We start from the raw sequence: 20,994 nt of genomic DNA, 5'->3' as shown, positions 1-20,994 counted from the left end.
ATGTGAGGGAGGGATCCCTACAAGAACTAGGGACTGGGATAAGTTGGACACCTCCTAGCAGAAATAGTAGCAGTCAAAGACAAACACACAACAAAAAGCATAGAGGTCAGAAGACCTAGCAAAACTAACAGAGAACGGCAACAGAGCACCAAGCTAGCTCAAGAGTAGTAAATACAATGAAGTCCAGCAAGACCAGGAGGACGGAGCCGGATTAAATAGGCAAAAATGGTCATGTGACCAGCAAACTAAAAAAAACCTAACAGGAGAATTCTAACACTGAGAACTGAACAGAGTGTTAATAACAAACTAACAAAGTTGCACAGGCACCTCCATATTGAAGGAGGTTCCTTAAATAGTTAATGTCCTCCGGCCATTGGCCGGGGACACTTTAGGACGGTGCACATGGTCCCTCTAAGAGGAGGGGAACGCGCGCGCACCCTATGTACAGTGCCCGGGGATCAGCGCGTGGTGCTCGCAGCCCAGGCAGCAGGAGGATGCCAGAGCAGGACCCTCTGGCCGGGGGCTGCGGCGGTAAGGGGGTCGGTGTCTCTGCCTGGCAATGAGGGCAGAAAGCAGAGACGTTGGCACTACACCTGTCAGTCATTGGCAACCAGTGTGGCAAAGCCACTGGGGACATACCTTTCCACCTTTCTTAAAGTATGTTTTTCTTTGAAATGCTGCAGAATTTCAAAGTTAGACATACATGACTGAAATCATACAGCCAGTGTCTGATACATGCTGCCTGCGGATTGAGCTGCAGGTATCTGCTGTCAGGTTTCCTTTAAGTTATTGCAAAAAATCCCCCTTGGATTTACAGTGAAATTGTCCCTTTGCAATGCAAAATGGTTAAAATCCATTGCACATTCACATCATAATAATTTGCAGCATGACTCAAATCCCCATCAGAAAAATATGGTAAAAGTGAGCCAATACAGAAAATAGCTACAAATTAAAGGGGGTGCAGAAATGCTATAGCAATGGCAAACAGGGTCCGGTGCTTTGAATTATTCCTACGACTCCTATACTAGAACTCACAGTGAACTTTCTTCAATCTGTTTGTAGCTATTGAATTCTTTCTAAAAAATCAGTGCCAAAATCAGCAATAATCTAGGACTTGGACACAGTTTTAGAATCTCGTGTTGTTGGAACCCTGACAGTTTTATTCATGAAACATTTCAATTGTAATTTGTAAGTACTAAAATCCAAATCGTCCATTGCACAACTTGTTTATCATTCAACGCATCAGAACGGAAAAGGAAAACTTCTACGAACACAAAGCAAAGTCGAAAAGTTTACAGTTATTTCTATCCAGGTCAGAGAAAGCAGAGGAGCAGAGGTAAGAGACACTGAGTCGTTATTACAGAAGCTTCAGAGTGCAGAAGGGTTTCCAGTTGAAACTTTTTTATTGTCAAAGTCAAGTTGTTTCTACACGATAAGGGGATTGGTGCAACCTCAAAACATTTTGGTTATTCTTCTGCGCTCTAAGTTTTCAAACTTGTTGGACCACCCAGGTTGAGATCGAACCAACTCAAAAGACATAGACTAGTGGTGAGGATTCGCCTTCATGCCATTCTGCGCCACTGACGATGGTTCATTGGTACTTAATGTTGTATAGATCAAACTTTACCATCAAAGGTGTAAATGCGTTATTTCTAGAAATGAGCGGTGTTCGACTAGAACTGTTCGCCAATCTCAAATTCGAGCTGTCTTGGGCGGTGTTCGAGTTGTTCGATGAACCCGAACGATTTGCAAAAAATTCGGCTGTTCGAGGTTATGTTTGATAACTGTTCGTGCACCAAAAGCGTGTCCTGCATATCTGGCGCTATTTAGAGCACCAATCAAGCAGGGATTGTCTGCCACTCACTGTAATGCCACAGCCATGGTGGTTGTGGCATTACAGTGATTGCCCAAATCGATGGGAACAGTGCTCACAGTGAAACATGAAAAGCCGGCAATTCAGCAGCGGCATACACCGGTACTCGACAATTTAGAACAGAAAGAATAGAGAATCACACATAGATTAGATAGATAGAAACATGTCAGTCACATATATATGAAGTACAGTGACAGTGTTGCTTACTGTACTTGTCATTTAGTGTAAAGGATTTATTAAACAAAATAATAGTGTTTTCATGCACCGTCTCTTTAAAAAAGCCTGCCGGCATTTCAGCAGAGGTACCCGACAATTTAGAATAGAAGGAATAGAGAATCACACATAGATTAGATAGATAGAAACATGTCAGTCACATATATATGAAGTACAGTGATAGTGTTGCTTACTGTACTTGTCATTTAGTGTAAAGGATTTATTAAAAAAAATAATAGTGTTTTCATGCACCATCTCTTTAAAAAAGCCAGCTGGCATTTCAGTTGCGGTACCCGACAATTTAGAATAGAAGGAATAGAGAATCACACATAGATTAGATAGATAGAAACATGTCAGTCACATATATATGAAGCACAGTGACAGTGTTGCTTACTGTACTTGTCATTTAGTGTAAAGGATTTATTTAAAAAAATAATAGTGTTTTCATGCACCGTCTCTTTAAAAAAGCCGGCCGGCAATTCAGCATCGGTACCCGACAATTTAGAACAGAAAGAATAGAGAATCACACATAGATTAGATAGATAGAAACATGTCAGTCACATATATATGAAGTACAGTGAAAGTGCTGCTTACTGTACTTGTCATTTAGTGTAAAGGATTTATTTAAAAAAATAATAGTGTTTTCATGCACCGTCTCTTTAAAAAAGCCGGCCGGCAATTCAGCATCGGTACCCGACAATTTAGAACAGAAAGAATAGAGAATCACACATAGATTAGATAGATAGAAACATGTCAGTCACATATATATGAAGTACAGTGACAGTGTTGATTACTGTACTTGTCATTTAGTGTTAAAATAAAGGATTTATTTAAAAAAAAATTGGCGTGGGGTTCCCCATAATTTTAGGCTCTAGCGGAGGTTAAGCAGATGGCTGGGGCCTGGGAAGGGGGTAATACCCACGGAGCTTCCCAGGCTACTAATATCAGCCCCCAGCTGAATACCTAGCCTTTACTAGCTATTAAAATGGGGGACGCCTCAAAAAAGTGACGTGGGGTCCCCCCTATTTTAATAGTAACATAGTAACATAGTTTGTAAAGCCGAATAAAGACTTGCGTCCATCAAGTTCGACCTGTTAGTTCTGTAATTGCTAAAGTTGATCCAGAGGAGGGCAAAAACCCCAAATGATTTGGTCAATCTTCACCTGAGGAAAAATTCCCTCCCGACTCTGAAACCAGCAGTCAGAATAAATCCCTGTATCAACCTACTATTTTATTTTATTTTTAAGTATATGCTGAAATCTGCCTGGTATCTAGAAATGCATCCAGTCCCCGCTTGAACTGGTGTAGTGAATCCGACATTACCGTCTCCTCACTCAGTGAATTCCATATTCTCACTGCTCTTACCGTAAAGAACCCCTTCCTATGCTGGTGCTGAAACGTTTTCTCTTCCAGTCTTAGTGAGTGCCCTCTTGTTACCGTAATATCCCTCCTTTTGAACAAATCTCGGGCAAGATCTCTATACTGTCCCCTAACATATTTGTACACATTTATTATGTCCCCCCTCAACCTTCTCTTTTCCAAGCTGAATAGTCCTAGTTTTGCCAACCTCTCTGGGTATTGCAGTCCCTCCATTCCCTTTATTAATTTTGTTGCCCTCCTTTGTACCTTTTCAAGCTCATTTATATCCTTTCTATATATTGGGGCCCATAACTGAGCACAGTATTCCAAGTGTGGTCTGACCAGTGCTTTGTACAGTGGAAGAACAATGTTCTCATCCTTTGCAGCTATACCTCTTCTGATACATCCCATTACCCTGTTTGCCCTTACAGCAGCGGTCTGACTTTGGGCACTCCAATTTAGTTTGCTATCAATCAAGATGCCCAAGTCCTTCTCCATCTCTGAATTCCCCAATGATTTCCCATTCAGTGAGTACTGGTGACTTCCATTTTTCCTTCCCATATGTATGACCTTACATTTCTCCTCGTTAAACCTCATTTGCCATTTAATGCTCCACCTACCCAGCTTATCCAAATCCCTCTGTAGGTCTGCACTGTCCTCTTTTGTATTAATTGTTTTACATAACTTTGTGTCATCTGCAAATATTGATATTTTACTATTTATCCCGTTGACTATGTCGTTAATAAAGATATTAAATAACATTGGGCCTAGTACAGACCCCTGTGGTACCCCACTAGTGACGCTTACCCAATCTGAGTATATTCCATTTATAACCACCCTCTGCCATCTATCCTTTAGCCAGTTAGCTACCCACTTGCAGACATTTTCCCCCAGCCCCATCATTCTCATTTTGTATACCAACCTATTATGTGGCACGCTATCCAACGCTTTTGAGAAGTCGAGATATACGACATCCACTGGTTCCCCCTGATCTACTCGAGAGCTAACCTCCTCGTAGAAGTCAATCAGGTTTGTTTGGCAGGAGCGATTCCTCATGAATCCATGTTGGTTCGGGATTAAAAGATTATTAGCATCAAGATGCTCCATGATTGCCTCTTTAATGAAGCTTTCAAAAATTTTGCCCACAACGGACGTCAGACTCACTGGCCGATAGTTTCCGGCATCACTTTTCGATCCCTTTTTGAATATTGGCACTACATTCGCCTGTCGCCAATCAAGTGGTACAAACCCAGTCTCAACAGAGTCCTTAAATATAAGATATAACGGTCTGTCTATCACATTACTTAGTTCCCTTAGTACCCGTGGGTGTATGCCATCAGGTCCTGGTGATTTGTTTATTTTAATGTTACTGAGGCGTTTCTGTACCCCAGCTTGGGTTAGATTTGTCATACTTAGTGGAGGATTAAGTTTGTCACTTCTCATTTCTCCTGTTAGTTCGATTTCCTTTGTGAAAGTTGTCGAAAAAAAATTATTTAATAGATTAGCTTTATCCTCATCTTTCTCTATGATTTTGCCTTCCTCACTTTTTATCGGTCCAATATTATCCGATTTAATCCTTTTACTATTTATATACGTAAAGAACAGTTTGGGATTTGATCTACTTTCCCTAGCAATACGTCTCTCTGTTTCCTCCTTCGCTATTTTTATTTGTTTTTTACAGGTTCTCGTTTTTTCCTTGTAACACATTAGTGCTTCCTTACTGTTTTCCTGTTTTAATCTCTTGAATGCCTCTTTTTTGCTATTTAACGCCCCTTTTACGTTCTTGTTCAACCATATTGGTTTCCTCTTATTTCTGGCCCTTTTATTCCCATATGGTATATATCTCTCGCACTGAGTATTCAGAATTCTTTTGAAGGTTTCCCATTTACTATTCGTATTCCTTTGATTAAGAACTTTGTCCCAGTCAATAAGTTGAAGGCTTTCTTTCAGCTGATCAAACTTCGCCCTCCTAAAGTTTAATGTTTTTGTTGTTCCCTTATTGATAACCCTACTGAAGGGCATTTTGAAGTCGATAATATTATGGTCGCTATTACCTAGGTGCCCCCCTATCTGTACCTCAGTTATTCTATCAGGCCTATTAGTCAATATTAAGTCCAACACGGCCTTCCCTCTCGTTGGTTCCTGCACTAGTTGGGAGAGATAATTATCCTTAATATTTGTCAAGAACCTTTTACCTTTCTGAGATCTACAGGTTTCTGTTTCCCAGTCAATATCCGGGTAGTTGAAATCCCCCATTACAATCACTTCATTATGTTTTGCTACTTTGTCTATTTGTCCTAATAGCAGATTCTCATTCTCCTCTGTTATATTTGGTGGCTTATAGCAGACCCCCGGTAATATTTTACTATTATTTTTAGTTCCCTCTATCTCTACCCACATGGACTCGACCCCCTCTTCTCCCTCTCCTATATCTTCCCTTAGTCTGGGTTTTAGACATGACTTTACATATAAGCAGACTCCTCCGCCTTTCCCCTGTTTCCGGTCCCTTCTAAATAAACTATAATCTAATAAATTTACCGCCCAGTCGTAGCTATCATCTAGCCAAGTCTCTGTTATACCTACGATGTCATACCTCTCCTCCGATATAAGCGCCTGCAGCTCATCCGCCTTATTGGTCAGGCTTCTTGCGTTGGTCAGCATGCAAGATAAAACTTTGGGGTTATTTAGCATCCTATTCTTCTCTAACGATCTAACTGTACTATCCCCACCCCCCTCTCCACCCTCATTATATTCACTTCTCCCCTTCCCCCTTGCTTGCCTCACATCCCACCTATTTCCTTGGTTTCCCCCCCCCGTCTCTAGTTTAAAAACTCCTCCAACCTATTAGCCATCTTCTTCCCCAGCACCGCTGCACCCTCCCCATTGAGGTGCAGCCCGTCCCTACGGTAGAGCCTGTAGCCGACCGCGAAGTCGGCCCAGTTCTCCATGAACCCAAACCCTTCTGCCTTGCACCAACTCTTTAGCCACTTATTCACCTCCCTAACTTCCCATTGGCGCTCCTGTGTGGCTCGCGGGATTGGTAGTATTTCTTAGAAAACTACCTTGGAGGTCCTTGCCCTAAGCTTCCTACCTAGGTCCCTGAAATCATTTTTAAGGACCCTCCATCTACCACTCACTTTGTCATTGGTGCCGATGTGGACCATGACCGCTGGGTCTTCGCCAGCCCCACCCAGTAACCTGTCAACCCGATCCGCGATGTGCCGGACTCGAGTGCCAGGGAGGCAGCACACCGTTCGGCGATCCCGGTCTTTGTGACAGATTGCCCTGTCTGTCCCCCTAATAATAGAGTCACCCACTACCAGAACCTGTCTTGCCTGCCCTACACTTCCCCCCTCCCCCTCATTACTGGAGCATACACTCCCCCGGCGGTCAGAGGATCTGTCGTGCTCCAATAATGCCGGTTCTGAACCAGCCTTCCTATACTTCTTCCCTCTATCCCTCCTAACTGTTATCCAGCTCCCTGCCTGTTCAGCCTGCACTTCCCCTCTATGCTCCACCCCCAGTATTGACCCATTGAGTGTCTGCTCGGTGAGCAGCAAACTCCGTTCCATGTTGTCGATGCTCCTCAGTACCGCCATCTGAGCACCTAGATCCAGAATTTGGGCTTCCAAGTGCACGATATGCTCACATCTCTCGCAGCAGTATGGATCCTCGAGCGGTTGCTCACGGAATGCATACATTGCGCAAGATGTACACTGCACGGCTCCGGCCAACATGGACGTCATTCTAAATATGGGGATACAGTCAGTATATATATATATACAAGTACAAAACACAATTATTTATATATAGGTATATGGACGGGGATCAATTAGGGATGTGCAAGTGTATCAATTAGATATCGGCGGGGGATCAGTTAAGTATCAAGTATGGACGGGGGAATCAGATAAGTAGGTCAGGTGGATTAATTAAGTAAAAAGTAAAGTAAAGAAAGAATGAAATACAGTCAGCAATTCAGTCCTAAGTCCTCCCTTCCAAACTCCCTGAATGCAAAGTCACTGAAAAACAAGTCACACACTTACTTTCGTTCGCACTTACGCTCCGGACACACGCAGCTAGCAAAGGCTAGGCAGACAGCTGGGGGCGGATATTAATAGCCCAGGAAGGGTGCCATGAATATTGGCCCCCTCCCAGGCTAGAAACACCAGCCGTCAGCCGCCCCAGAAGTGGCGCATCCATAGGATGAGCCAATTCTGGCACTTAGCCTCGCTCTTCCCACTGCCCTGTAGCGGTGGCAGTGGGGTAATAGGGCTGGGGTTGATGTCAGCTTATAATGCCAGCTGACATCAAGCCCAGGTTAGTAATGGAGAGGCGTCTATAAGACACCCCCATTACTAACCCCATAGTCAAAGTAAAAAAAAAACACAAACACCCAGAATAAAGTCCTTTAATTGAAATAAAGACACAATTCTTTATTGTTCTAAATTAAACCATACTTACCGTCACGCCCATTCCAGCTGAAGCCAACGATCTCCTGCAATAAAGGTAAAATAATAAAGCAACATCATCCTTACCTTTCCATGGTTCCCACGACGGCTTCAGCTCTGCTACAATCACATGACAGGCTGGATCGCAGCAGAGCGCTGCCATCCAGCTTGCCATGCCGCACACACTGAGAAGCGCAGGCATGCTTGCGCTCCTCAGTGTCTCGCTGTGACGGCATAAAGATGAGCCGAGTTCATGTCCAATGAACTCGGCTCACCTCAGGCACGTCACTGACAGCGTGGGAAAATTCTCCTGCACTCAGCGCTTCAGCGTGAGAATTCTCCCACGCTGTCAGTGACGTGCATGAGGTGAGCTGAGATCATTGGACATGAACTCACCTCATGCACGTCACTGACAGCGTGGGAGAATACTTACGCTGAAGCGCTGAGTGCAGGAGAATTTTCCCACGCTGTCAGTGAGGTGCATGAGGTGAGCTGAGTTCATTGGACATGAACTCAGCTCATCTGGATGCTGTCACAGCCAGACACTGAGGAGCGCAAGCAAGCCTGCGCTTCTCAGTGTCTGCGGGATGACAGGCTGGATGGCAGCTTTCTGCTGCGGTCCAGCCTGTCATCTCGATGTAGCAGAGCTGAAGCTGTCGTGGGAACCATGGGAAGGTAAGGATGAGGTTGCTTTATTATTTTATTTTTATTGCAGGAGATCGTTGGCTTCAACTGGAATGGGCATGATGGTAAGTATTGTTTAATTTAGAACAATAAAGAATTGTGTGTTTATTTCAATTAAAGGACTTTTTTCTGGGTGTTGTGTTTTTTTTAAATACTTTACTAGAAATTCATGGTGGTCATGTCTAATATTGGCGTGACCCCATGAATTTCGGGCTTAGGGCCAGCTGATAATGCCAAGCTGGCCCTAACCCCTTTATTACCCAGTGAGCCACCGCACCAGGGCCCTGGATGAGTTGGGTACAGCGCCAGAAGATGGCGCTTCTATGAACGCGCCATTTTCCGGGGTGGGTGCGGACTGCAATTTGCAGCGGTGGGGGGGGGGGGCAGAAAGCTTGGGCCTCCCTGTGCTGCGGATTCCAGCCCCCATCTGCCTAGTTGTACCTGGCTGGACACAAAAATAGGTCGAAGCCCCGCAAATTTTTTTTTTAAAATTATTTCATGAAATTCATGAAATAATTAAGAAAAAAAGGGCTTCCCTATATTGTTGTGTCCAACCAGGTACAAATAGGCAGCTGGTGGTTGGGGGCAGCCCGTTCCTGCCTGCTGTACCTGGCTGGACACAAATATAGTGCGAAGCCCCACGTCAATTTTTTTAAATTGTCTCAGGAAATTCATGAAATAATTTAAAAAAATTGACGTGGGGCTTCGCACTATATTTGTGTCCAGCCAGGTACAGCAGGCAGGAACGGGCAGCCCCCAACCACCAGCTGCCTATTTGTATCTGGCCGGACACAACAATATAGGGAAGGCCTTTTTTTCTTAATTATTTCATGAATTTCATGAAATAATTAAAAAAAAAATACGTGGGGCTTTGCCCTATTTTTGTGTCCAGCCAGGTACAACTAGGCAGCTAGGGGCTGGAATCTGCAGCGCAGGGAGGCCCAAGCTTTCTGCCCCCCCCCCCCCGCTGCAAATTGCAGTCCGCAGCCACCCCGGAAAATGGCACGTTCATAGAAGCGCCATCTTCTGGCGCTGTACCCAACTCATCCAGGGCCCTGGTGCGGTGGCTCACTGGGTAATAAAGGGGTTAGGGCCAGCTTGGTATTATCAGCTGGCCCTAAGCCCGAAATTAATGGGGTCACGCCAATATTAGACATGACCGCCATGAATTTCTAGTAAAGTATTTAAAAAAAACACAACACCCAGAAAAAAGTCCTTTAATTGAAATAAACACACAATTCTTTATTGTTCTAAATTAAACCATACTTACCATCACGCCCATTCCAGCTGAAGCCAACGATCTCCTGCAATAAAAGTAAAATAATAAAGCAACATCATCCTTACCTTTCCATGGTTCCCACGACAGCTTCAGCTCTGCTACATCGAGATGACAGGCTGGACCGCAGCAGAAAGCTGCCATCCAGCCTGTCATCCCGCAGACACTGAGAAGCGCAGGCATGCTTGCGCTCCTCAGTGTCTCGCTGTGACGGCATCCAGATGAGCCGAGTTCATGTCCAATGAACTCGGCTCACCTCATGCACGTCACTGACAGCGTGGGAAAATTCTCCTGCACTCAGCGCTTCAGCGTGAGAATTCTCCCACGCTGTCAGTGACGTACATGAGGTGAGCTGAGTTCATTGGACATGAGCTCACCTCATGCACGTCACTGACAGCGTGGGAAAATTCTCCTGCACTCAGCGCTTCAGCGTGAGAATTCTCCCACGCTGTCAGTGACGTACATGAGGTGAGCTGAGTTCATTGGACATGAGCTCACCTCATGCACGTCACTGACAGCGTGGGAAAATTCTCACGCTGAAGCGCTGAGTGCAGGAGAATTCTCCCACGCTGTCAGTGACGTACATGAGGTGAGCTGAGTTCATTGGACATGAGCTCACCTCATGCACGTCACTGACAGCGTGGGAAAATTCTCACGCTGAAGCGCTGAGTGCAGGAGAATTCTCCCACGCTGTCAGTGACGTGCATTAGGTGAGCTGAGTTCATTGTCGGCTCATCTGGATGCCGTCACAGCGAGACCCTGCAGAGCGCAAGCATGCCTGCACTTCTCAGTGTCTGCGGGATGACAGGCTGGATGGCAGCTTTCTGCTGCGGTCCAGCCAGTCATCTCGATGTAGCAGAGCTGGAGCTGTCCTGGAAACCATCGAAAGGTAAGGATGATGTTGCTTTATTATTTTTCTTTTATTGCAGGAGATCGTTGGCTTCAGCTGGAATGGGCGTGACGGTAAGTATGGTTTAATTTAGAACAATAAAGAATTGTGTCTTTATTTCAATTAAAGGACTTTATACTGGATGTTTGTGTTTTTTTTTAACTTTGACTATGGGGTTAGTAATGGGGGTGTCTTATAGACGCCTCTCCATTACTTACCTGGGCTTGATGTCAGCTGGCATTATAAGCTGACATCAACCCCAACCCTATTACCCCACTGCCACCGCTACAGGGCAGTGGGAAGAGCGAGGCTAAGTGTCAGAATTGGTGCATCCAATGGATGCGCCATTTCTGGGGCGGCTGACGGCTGGTGTTTCTAGCCTGGGAGGGGGCCAATATTCATGGCACCCTTCCTGGGCTGTTAATATCAGCCCCCAGCTGTCTGCCTAGCCTTTGCTAGCTATTAAAATAGGGGGGACCCCACGTTATTTTTTGGGGGGGGTCCCCCATTTTAATAGCTAGTGAAGGCTAGGTTTTCAGCTGGGGGCTGATATTAGTAGCCTGGGAAGCTCCGTGGGTATTACCCCCTTCCCAGGCTTCAAACATCTGCCCCAGCCATCTGCTTAACCTCCGCTAGAGACTAAAATTACGGGGAACCCCACGCCAATTTTTTTTTTAATAAATCCTTTATTTTAACACTAAATGACAAGTACAGTAACCCATACTGTCACTGTACTTCTTATATATGTGTCTGACATGTTTCTATCTATCTAATCTATGTGTGATTCTCTATTCCTTCTATTCTAAATTGTCGGGTACAGATGCTGAATTGCCAGCCGGCTTCTTTAAAGAGACGGTGCATGAAAACACTATTATTTTTTTAAATAAATCCTTTACACTAAATGACAAGTACAGTAACCAACACTGTCACTGTACTTATTATATATGTGACTGACATGTTTCTATCTATCTAATCTATGTGTGCTGCTCTATTCTTTCTGTTATAAATTGTCGGGTACCGCTGCTGAATTGCCGGCCGGCTTTTTTAAAGAGACGGTGCATGAAAACACTAATATTTTTTTTAATAAATCCTTTACACTAAATGACAAGTACAGTAACCAACACTGTCACTGTACTTCTTATATATGTGTCTGACATGTTTCTATCTATCTAATCTATGTGTGATGCTCTATTCCTTCTTGTCTAAATTGTCGGGTACCGGTGTATGCCGCTGCTGAATTGCCGGCCGGCTTTTTTAAAGAGAGCATCTTCTGAGCAGTTTGTCAGCTTTTGGACACCTTTGAAGGTGTTTTCTATGTGTTTCTATGTGTTTTTGTTTGCCTGCCATTGGTTTTAACGGTGTTCGACAGTGTTCTAATGTGTTCGACGAACAGTTCGACGAACAGTTCCTCGAACATCCCGGTGTTCGACGAACCGAACCTGACCCAAACACTACGGGGGTGGCTCAACACTAGTTATTTCACCATCCTATAGAGCATAGAGTATTTTTCCCGCTTTTTCTTTTTTTTTGGGGGGGGGGGAGTGACTTTATGTGGTAGAGGAAATAGTGTAATTTAAAACTTCATCTTATATGGCTACATGACAGAAAAAAAACAATTTATGGCAAAAATTGGCCATGGCATGGCTGGAAGAGGTTAAGGGAGTTGTTTGAGATGAGAAAAGGAAATTTCCAAATAGCTATATTTGTAAAATCTTGAGAAAATAGAGCTCAAAGAATATGGGTATGTTCACATATGGCATTTTTGCTGAATTTTTTTTTCTGCTTTTCTTTTTTTTCTGCATCTTACCATACCGACAAAGTGAATGAGATTTCTAAAATCTCATTAACACACTGCAATTTTTGAAATCCACATCATGTCAACTATTTGGGCTTGTTCACACATTCTGTGTTTTTTTGCCACGTTCTATCCCCCCCCCCCCATTTGCTTTTACCATGGATGACGCAACGTGTGAACATACCAGGGATTACAGGATACTCTTTGGTGGCAATGTTTTTTTTGAATGCTAAAATATACAGTATATACAAATGATTTGTTGGTGATAAAGGGTTAATATCGTTATTTTACAATAAAGTTAATTTCTGAAGCATCTACAGAGAATCTGAGGACGGTTCGAGGACAGATCATCATGGCCGCCCCTATTAGCTCTCCGCAAACCTACATTGATGAGTTTAACACCAAAGATTACTTACAGACGTACTATGCTGCAGGGTAAGGTATACTTATTGGAGAATGGACAGATTTTGTTTTGCGAAATCTACATGAAAATTTCACAATAGGTAAAATAATTAATTCAAATGTATTTTATAATTAAATGTATTAATTTTAATTAATTGAAAAGCTTCAATTACATCATTTATATTGTAATTATTAGTCACATCTTTGATTTACTGAAGTATTTTCTGACATCAGTAATAAGTCTCTAATAAACTCACTAGTTCTGTTGGTACTCAAAGATACATATGGTATAGGGACAAGTATGTGCCCCTTCCACATTACACCAATCGGAGCTTTTCTGACCTCCCATTCTACATCCATAGACATTAATATGGAGTTGTTATACACCGGGGGCGAGGAGTCGGATGTTATACAGCAGGGAGGCAAGGGGCTGGATGTTATACACCAGAGGGGCAAGGGGTTGAATGTTATACACCAGAGGGGCAAGGGGTTGGATGTTATACACCAGAGGGGCAAGGGGTTTGATGTTATACACCAGGGGGGCAAGGGGTTGGATGTTATACACAAGAGGGGCAAGGGGTTGGATGTTATACACCAGAGGGGCAAGGGGTTAGATGTTATACAGCAGGGGGGCAAGGGGTTGGATCTTATACAGCAGAGGGGCAAGGGGTTGGATGTTATACATCAGAGGGGCAAGGGGTTGGATGTTATACACCAGAGGGGCAAGGGGATGGATGCTATATACCAGAGCGACAATGGGTTGGATGTTATACACAGGGGCGAGGAGTCGGATGTTATACACCGGGGGTGAGTAGTCAGATGTTATACACCAGGGGGAAAAGGGGTTGGATGTTATACACCAGAGGGGCAAGGGGTTGGATGTTATACACCAGAGGGGCAAGGGGTTGGATGTTATACACCAGAGGGGCAAGGGGTTGGATATTATACACTGGGAGGAAACGGAATCGGATGTTATACATCAGGGATGAGGGGTCGGATGTTCTACACCGAGGGCAATGGGGCCGAATGTTATATACCAAGGGTGAAGGGGCCAGTTGACATACACCAGTAGCAAAGGGGACAGATGTTATATACCGGGATAATGGGACTGAATTGAAAAACCTGAACTAAGAGATTAAGATGTGTGTCCCAATACTTTTCTCCATATAGTATATATCACACTTGCCTATTTGCAGAAGTTGCGATGTATACTGAACAATACAGCCATGTAAAATGTGTATTTATGTCTTACATGGACTAGATTAAGTGGGCATCTGAATGTTCCAATCATTTGTACTTGTTGCAGTTTTCATTCTAAAGCCATGGTTATCAGTACGGTGTTGGTTCTTCATTGCTGCTAGAAAATTCTCTACTCCTCTTGGAAAACTTTCAACTAGATTTTGCATTAAGCCGTAAGGGATTCTTGTGCATTCAGCTACATATATAATACTATGATTGATCACTCAAGTTGAGCAAAACGGCATAAACTCAACCTTCCGGTACCTCCTAAAAGTATTCCACAGAGTTCAGCTCAGAGAGACCTCAGAGCATAGTTAGAATAATATGTAAAAAATAAAAAAAAATCCTAATACTCACTTCACCGCTCCTGCTGCTCCTCTCCTCACTGTCACCCGTCTGGTCCTCGTCGCATCTTCAGATCTCCACTGCTCGTGTTGAATTCACGTTGGGCTGGGACTTCCGAGTTTGACTATGCCATTGAGAGTTCTGCATCAGCGCGAGAGGTCACGTCATCATGATGTTATAGTATATGCCTAGAGTGAGAGGCCGAGGATTTTAGCACAAGCGGCGACAATCTGAAGATGCGACGGGTCCCGGATGGGTGATGGTGAGGAGCCGGAGAGCTGAACAATGAAGTGAGAATAATTTTTTTTTTAAGATTTTCATGACTTTTTTCGGTTCAGGAAAATGGCAGCCGAGGGCCAGCATTTTGATAATTAACATATAAAGTTGCACTCTGTAGTGCTATAGCATGTAAATATTAATTATTTGAAATTTGAATTGCAATACTGCTCTAGAAAACAGTAAAAAAAACAAAGATATTTAGCAAATAATTTGGCCAAATCATGTATGTCTAGCAGCCAATGACAAGGCAACCTTCTTTTGCTGGGAACCTATCCTAATGTTATTTTTCTCCTGGGCTGATAGCTTTTCAACATTTTGATTAATCCATGCAGAGTTGAATTACAAAAAAAATCTGAATTTTTGCGAATACGGATTTTTGCAAAATTTGAATAGAATTATATTCTACCTGAATTTATTCGCTCATCTCTACTAAAAGTGTTCCTTCCTAACCTGACATTGTAAATGTTGTATTATCTTTTAAGGCGGGATTAGAGGGGACACGCTGCTTGATTTTGGCACTGGACCCACCATTTATCAACTCCTCTCGGCTTGTGAAGTGTTTGATAAAATCATCGTCTCAGATTTTCTTGAGCAAAATCGTGCTGAAATCCAAAAATGGCTGAAGAAGGATCCGGATGCATTTGACTGGACGCACATCCTCAAATTTGTTTGTGAGCTGGAAGGAAATAGGTAATAATTCCCTTTTAAAGTGTACACAAACTTAATAAATAACACAAATAGAAATAGCAGAGGTCAAGTAAAATACAATTAAAGCGTATCTGTACTTTTACAAAAATCATGTAGAAAAGCGCAGTCTGAAAAATGCTTTTAGTGCCTATATCAGTCCACTATGTCCAGGAGCGTTTTCAAGTCTCATGCTCTATAACCACTTATTGTGATTGAGTGGTTCTTCTTCATCTTAATCTTCATTCTGCCAGCACAATAGAGGCTGGAACTTCCTTTCCCTCACTTCACTCTTGCTGTTATCCAATAGTATGCTTGCCCTAAATGGAAAGACTTGTTCCACTTATTGTAATCAGCTTCGGTGTCTCTTCTGCTAGCGATGGATTACACTTTACAACAGGCGGTATACAACATGTAAGACAGGAGGGAGATACCTAGTGGCACTTTGGAATAATTTTTCAGTGGTAAAATATAGTTTTTCTTCTTGAGAAATCCCTTTTGATGGAGCTTTTTGTTCAGGTACTTATTACCATTTCATTAACGTACAAATTCCATTGTATAACACTTTATTCTTTTATGCTTAAAGGGAGGATTATGAGAAAAAGGCAGATAAACTCCGCAGTAAGGTGAAAGAAGTACTGAAATGTGACGCTCTGAAAAGGAACCCTTATGACCCTGTCGTTGTGTCACCGGTGGATTGTCTCCTGACTTGTCTTTGCCTTGAAGTTGCGTGTAAAGATATAAAGTCATTCTGTGAAGTTCTGAAAAATTTCAAAGACTTGATAAAATCTGGAGGTCACCTTGTACTTGTAAGTGTGCTGAACACTACTTACTATTACGTTGGTAAAACATATTTCGGTTCATTGAGCACAGAAAAGGAGGAACTGGAAGAGGCCTTCAAAGAAGCCGGTTATCAAATCGAAAAAATGGTGTACACTCCACGTATGGATAAATCAATGATGGAAGTTGCAGATTACCAAACTAACTATTTCATTCTTGCCCGTAAATCAGAGTAACGGCAAATTCTTGAGGCACCATTTTTTGGGAAATGCTAATATACATGGTATATCTGCCTGCTTAACCTTGTAATCCTGATGATAAATACAAGTAGTTATGAGATTTGGGGGTCGGTTGAGTTTGAAAAAAGCAAAACCAAAATAAGGTATTGCTCCACTTTAGATTTGCAGGACACTGGTCTAGCAAACACATCACTAGTCTGTTGGCCACCGGATCAAAGCGTCTTCCCTGGCTGCTCTTTTTATTAATTGGTCCAGCATGGCGTCATGCCCACCTCAAGCCGCAATGATGACTTTGCACCGTACCAACTGGACAAAAGTGCAGTTGGGATGATGGCAAACAAGAGGAGGTTTGCAGGGCTCTGATCCGGTGGCCACGGACCACCGACGTAGCTGCTGGACCATGTCCTAAAGATCATTTTGCTCAACCGTATTCCACTCGACAACACTATTAATAGAGGAATTCATATGCAAAAGCGTTAGTATATTTGGGTAGCCAAAAGAATGCAAACTTGGACGGAAAATGGTGAGTAGATTTGATACCTTTGGTGAATTTATTGAATTATTATTTTGAGATCCTCAGATGATTTTGTCTCTAAAAGAAATAATGCGCCCAAATTGTATTGAATTTTGCTAATTTTGTTGAATTTGAGTAGAAACTGAATGGGTCTAAAATAAAATTTAACGAGGAACACAACATGGTGTCAACTGACTGGCTACTTACCTTTACACCTATGTATGTTCATAAGTATAAAATACTTAATACAAACAATAAACTTTAGATTTGAAACCAATCCTGTCTTGTCCTCAATATTTTCTGAAGATTTAACCTATTATTTAATTTTACTTTCAAGAACATTTCATGATTTGTAACAATATCATTAGAATATGCCATACAGTACCAAAATGACAGCTAGGACTCTAATTCTCTGGATTGATGAAGGTCCCAGAGGTCAAACAGGTTTTCCAGGATCAGACTATTGATGGCCTTTAGATTATTGGGGCATTGTTTAATGACATCATTTAAAATTTTGTATGAGTTGGGGGACATACAATGGGTGCAGAATTAATAGACAGTATTTTAAAGACGCACTCCTCCCATCAAAATTTGTATCCTCTTAATATATTGCAGTCGTCATATTATATAGAACTGTGTACTTGCAATTGCTCATTTTGCCTTTCTACTTAGGTAATTCTTCTCTTTTCCATTAGGTCTATGACAGCACATGATTAAAAACTGACTAGCTGAATCCTTCTAAGCTCTGTGTAGAGACAGGAAGTCTCTTTTTCCTGCATAAGTCATAAGTCACTGCAAATGTCCCTGGCAGGGGGACGGGGGAGCTGCTGGGTCAGGAGTTGAAGAGGGGAATGACTCATGCTGAGAAAAGAGACTTCCTGTTTCTACATAGAAAAGAGAAAAGAGTTAACTGGGTAGAAATGCAAAAGGAGCAATTGAAAGTACAGAGTGCCTAATAATATGATGACTGCAATATATTAAGAGGATAAAAATGTTGATGGGAGGACGGCTTCTTTAAGCATATGTAGCATCGGCATCTCTGCCTCCTGCCGGGCAGGGACGCCGTTCCCCTCACCGCCGCTGTCCAGGTTTGGCGTCTTCCCGCTCCCTTGCTGCTGTGGCACGCACCCCGCGCAGCTTCCCGGGCACTGTGCTCAGGGCGCGCGCACGCTCCCTCCCTCTTAAAGGGGCCGCGCGCGCCGTCCTATAGAGTCCCCAGCCAATGGCCGGAGGACTTCCCCTATATTAGGCACCTTCTCCAATATGGAGGTGCCTGTGCAAGGTTGGTGTTCCGAGTGCTGAACACTTGCTCCAGCCCTCAGGTCCCGCTGCCTGTCAGTCCTTCCTGCCAGTCTGTCTGTGAGTCCAGCCCGCCAGCCTGTCTAACAGTTATGTCCTCCAGTCTGTCTACAGTTGTGCCCGCTAGCCTGCTTACCTGGAGCACCTGTCTATTATCTGTTGTGCCCGCCAGCCAGCCTACCTGGAGAACCTGCCTGTTACCTGTCGTGCCCGCCAGCCAGCCTACCTGGAGCACCTGCCAGTTACCGGCCGTGCCCGCCTGCTTGACTACCTGGAGCACCCATCTGGCTATCTGCCGAACCAGCCTGCTTATCTACCCGGACCACCCATCAGCCTTCCTGCCGTGCTCATCCGCTGTACTGGTCAGTTCCTGCCATCTGACCTGTAGGTGTCACCTGCTCTCACACAAGGTCGGTCCCAGAGTGGCACCTGGTCCACCTGCCCGGTCCCTCCCGGGTTCACGGAGTCGACTAAGCCGCTGTGTAACCTTGGTCGGACCAAGTAGGCACTTAGTCATGCTCCTCTGGTCCCTCCTTGCACCAAAGCACAGAGGTTCCACCACCCGGACCCGTAACAGCAATATATTATCATTTTTATGCAGATTTTCCAACTCTGAGCTGTATAAACTTGGAGGAAGCAGATCAGGTGATGTGTAGTGTTGAGCGAGCATTAAAATGTTCGGGTGCTCGAAGCTCCGGCCGAGCTCACCGTGATACTCGGGTGCTCGACCCGAGCAATGAGCCCAATGTTAGTCTATGGGAGACCCGAGCATTTTTGCGGCGGCACCCCCGGCAGCCTGTAGAAAGCCTAAAAAGTGCCCAAAACGATAGTGACAGTGCTCAAATGACATGGGGACAGCATGGGGATCGCCCCAGGAAGCATTGCTGACCCCTGCTGTCAACAACGTGGTCAGATGTATTAAGCCACTTTTACGGGCTCCCAATAAAACGTTCAAAAGCAAAACTGAAACTGCTTTCCTGTGAAATATGTTAAGGAACATCCTTTCCAGGGTAAAGACTTGTGTATAAGGTAAAATAAATAACCAAAACCAAAAATACTCCTCCACACCTTGGGCTATGTTCACAAGTAGCATTTTTTATGCGTTTTTGCACTTTTGTATTGCTTTCAACCGTGACAAATGCATTCACCGGGAAATGTCATTTTAACATTTTACAACCTTATCTGGCCATGTGCTGTGTGACACATGCATACAGTGCTGAAAAGACATGGGAACAGCATGGGGAAGACCCCTGGAAGCATCTCTGACAGCCAGGTCACTGCCTAAAAGTGTGCCCATCAGAAGTGATCCTTGTCGCATCAGAAGATGCAGACTTGCAACTATCCCCGTGCAAGTCCTTGTCCCAGGGCAGTGTTCAATTGTACCTCCCCCATTCGTTGCAATGCAAGCGCAAGTATACAGCCTGCCACCCACCCACCCCCAGGCTGCAATACCATACTGCTTGCTTGCACTTGAAATTGGGCCTTTTAGGTATGTGGAGGCGGAATCTGGCCACCACGTCATGGCTGCGTCGGCGGCCTGGTATTCATATCCAGTCCCCAGCCGCCAGGCGGCCGGGTGTCCACGCTTGGTCCCCAGCCACCGGGGGGCGGCCGGGTGTCCATACTCGGTCCCCAGCCGCCCCTATTTGTCCCGGTGCGCCTTATACACAAGCGCGCATACCAAAACATTACCTGTGCCCTCCCCAGTGCATTTAGTGGGAAGGACAGCCTAACCACAAACACGTGGACAAGTGAATGTGGCCAGGGATGGTCCATCTCACTGATGCCTTCACACTGGGTTAATATTGTGGAAGCCGGGACACAGTTGGATACTGGGATGCAACACGTCCTCCAGACATAGAGGATTGCGGGTCCTGGGTCAATCAGGCTTCAACACAAAGTTCAGAAGGTAGACAACAGCAGTGGTCGGCCTCCTACACAACGAGTAAATTATTCATGATCATGAGGCCATCCATCTCCTTAGCTTTCTGTTCCTTGAAATGCAAGCGCAAACATGTAGTAGTGGCTAGGCCTGAGGTGGTCAGCGTTTTGGCGCATATCCTACCTCCTCCGAGGATTGCTGGATGTTTTCCTGCTACTATCCCAGTTCTATGACTCCCGTTAAAACAAAGCTTCAGGTGATGAATGATGGATGAGGTGGTGGCAAAGGAGAAAGAGCAGGAGGAACAGGGACCATTCACATCAATATCAGGCCAGTCAATCACATATGTCTTGTAGGATATGTTTCTGTACCAAAAGGAGCGGTTCGGCTACACAGTTATAGGGCATACAGTGAGTGCAATGCCTACCAAAAATTTTGATGCACTCCAATGCCCCTTGGAAATGACATGGAGGTCAGAGGGCCTTAACTAAACTGTTTTTTCCATTTATAGCAACTGGGTCTCCGGTACACTGTTGGCCTAAGCAGTGAATGGAAGGTTTTCCAAAAATTTTGAGAAACTGCAATGCCCCTTGAAACAGACGTGGATTACAGCATACTAAAAACCTTAAGCTTAACAAGACGGTTTTAATGCCCCTTGGAAGAGACGTGGAGGTCAGAGTGGTTTAACAAGACGGTTTTAATGCCCCTTGGAAGAGACGTGGAGGTCACAGTAGCTTAACAAGACGGTTTTAATGCCCCTTACAAGAGTCATGCAGTACAGCATATTAAAAACA

General features: G+C 44.1%; 1 protein-coding gene across 1 annotated transcript; it reads left to right on the top strand.

Annotated features, from left to right (window-relative positions):
* Positions 1–1,188: 1,188 nt before the first annotated feature.
* Positions 1,189–17,289, top strand: LOC141171804 (indolethylamine N-methyltransferase-like; the record flags this gene model as incomplete). Its single annotated transcript, XM_073655441.1, has 3 exons — positions 1,189–1,336; positions 15,285–15,492; positions 16,073–17,289. Coding segments are annotated over 3 exons (786 nt in total), but the record flags the coding sequence as incomplete, so codon positions are not given.
* Between the last annotated feature and the right edge of the window lie 3,705 nt (positions 17,290–20,994).

The sequence above is a fragment of the Phyllobates terribilis genome, unplaced genomic scaffold (assembly GCF_046119375.1).
Source record: "Phyllobates terribilis strain yellow unplaced genomic scaffold, ASM4611937v1 Scaffold_12__6_contigs__length_324123572, whole genome shotgun sequence".
Lineage (NCBI taxonomy): Eukaryota > Metazoa > Chordata > Amphibia > Anura > Dendrobatidae > Phyllobates > Phyllobates terribilis.
This window is presented reverse-complemented; position numbering and strand designations above follow the sequence as displayed.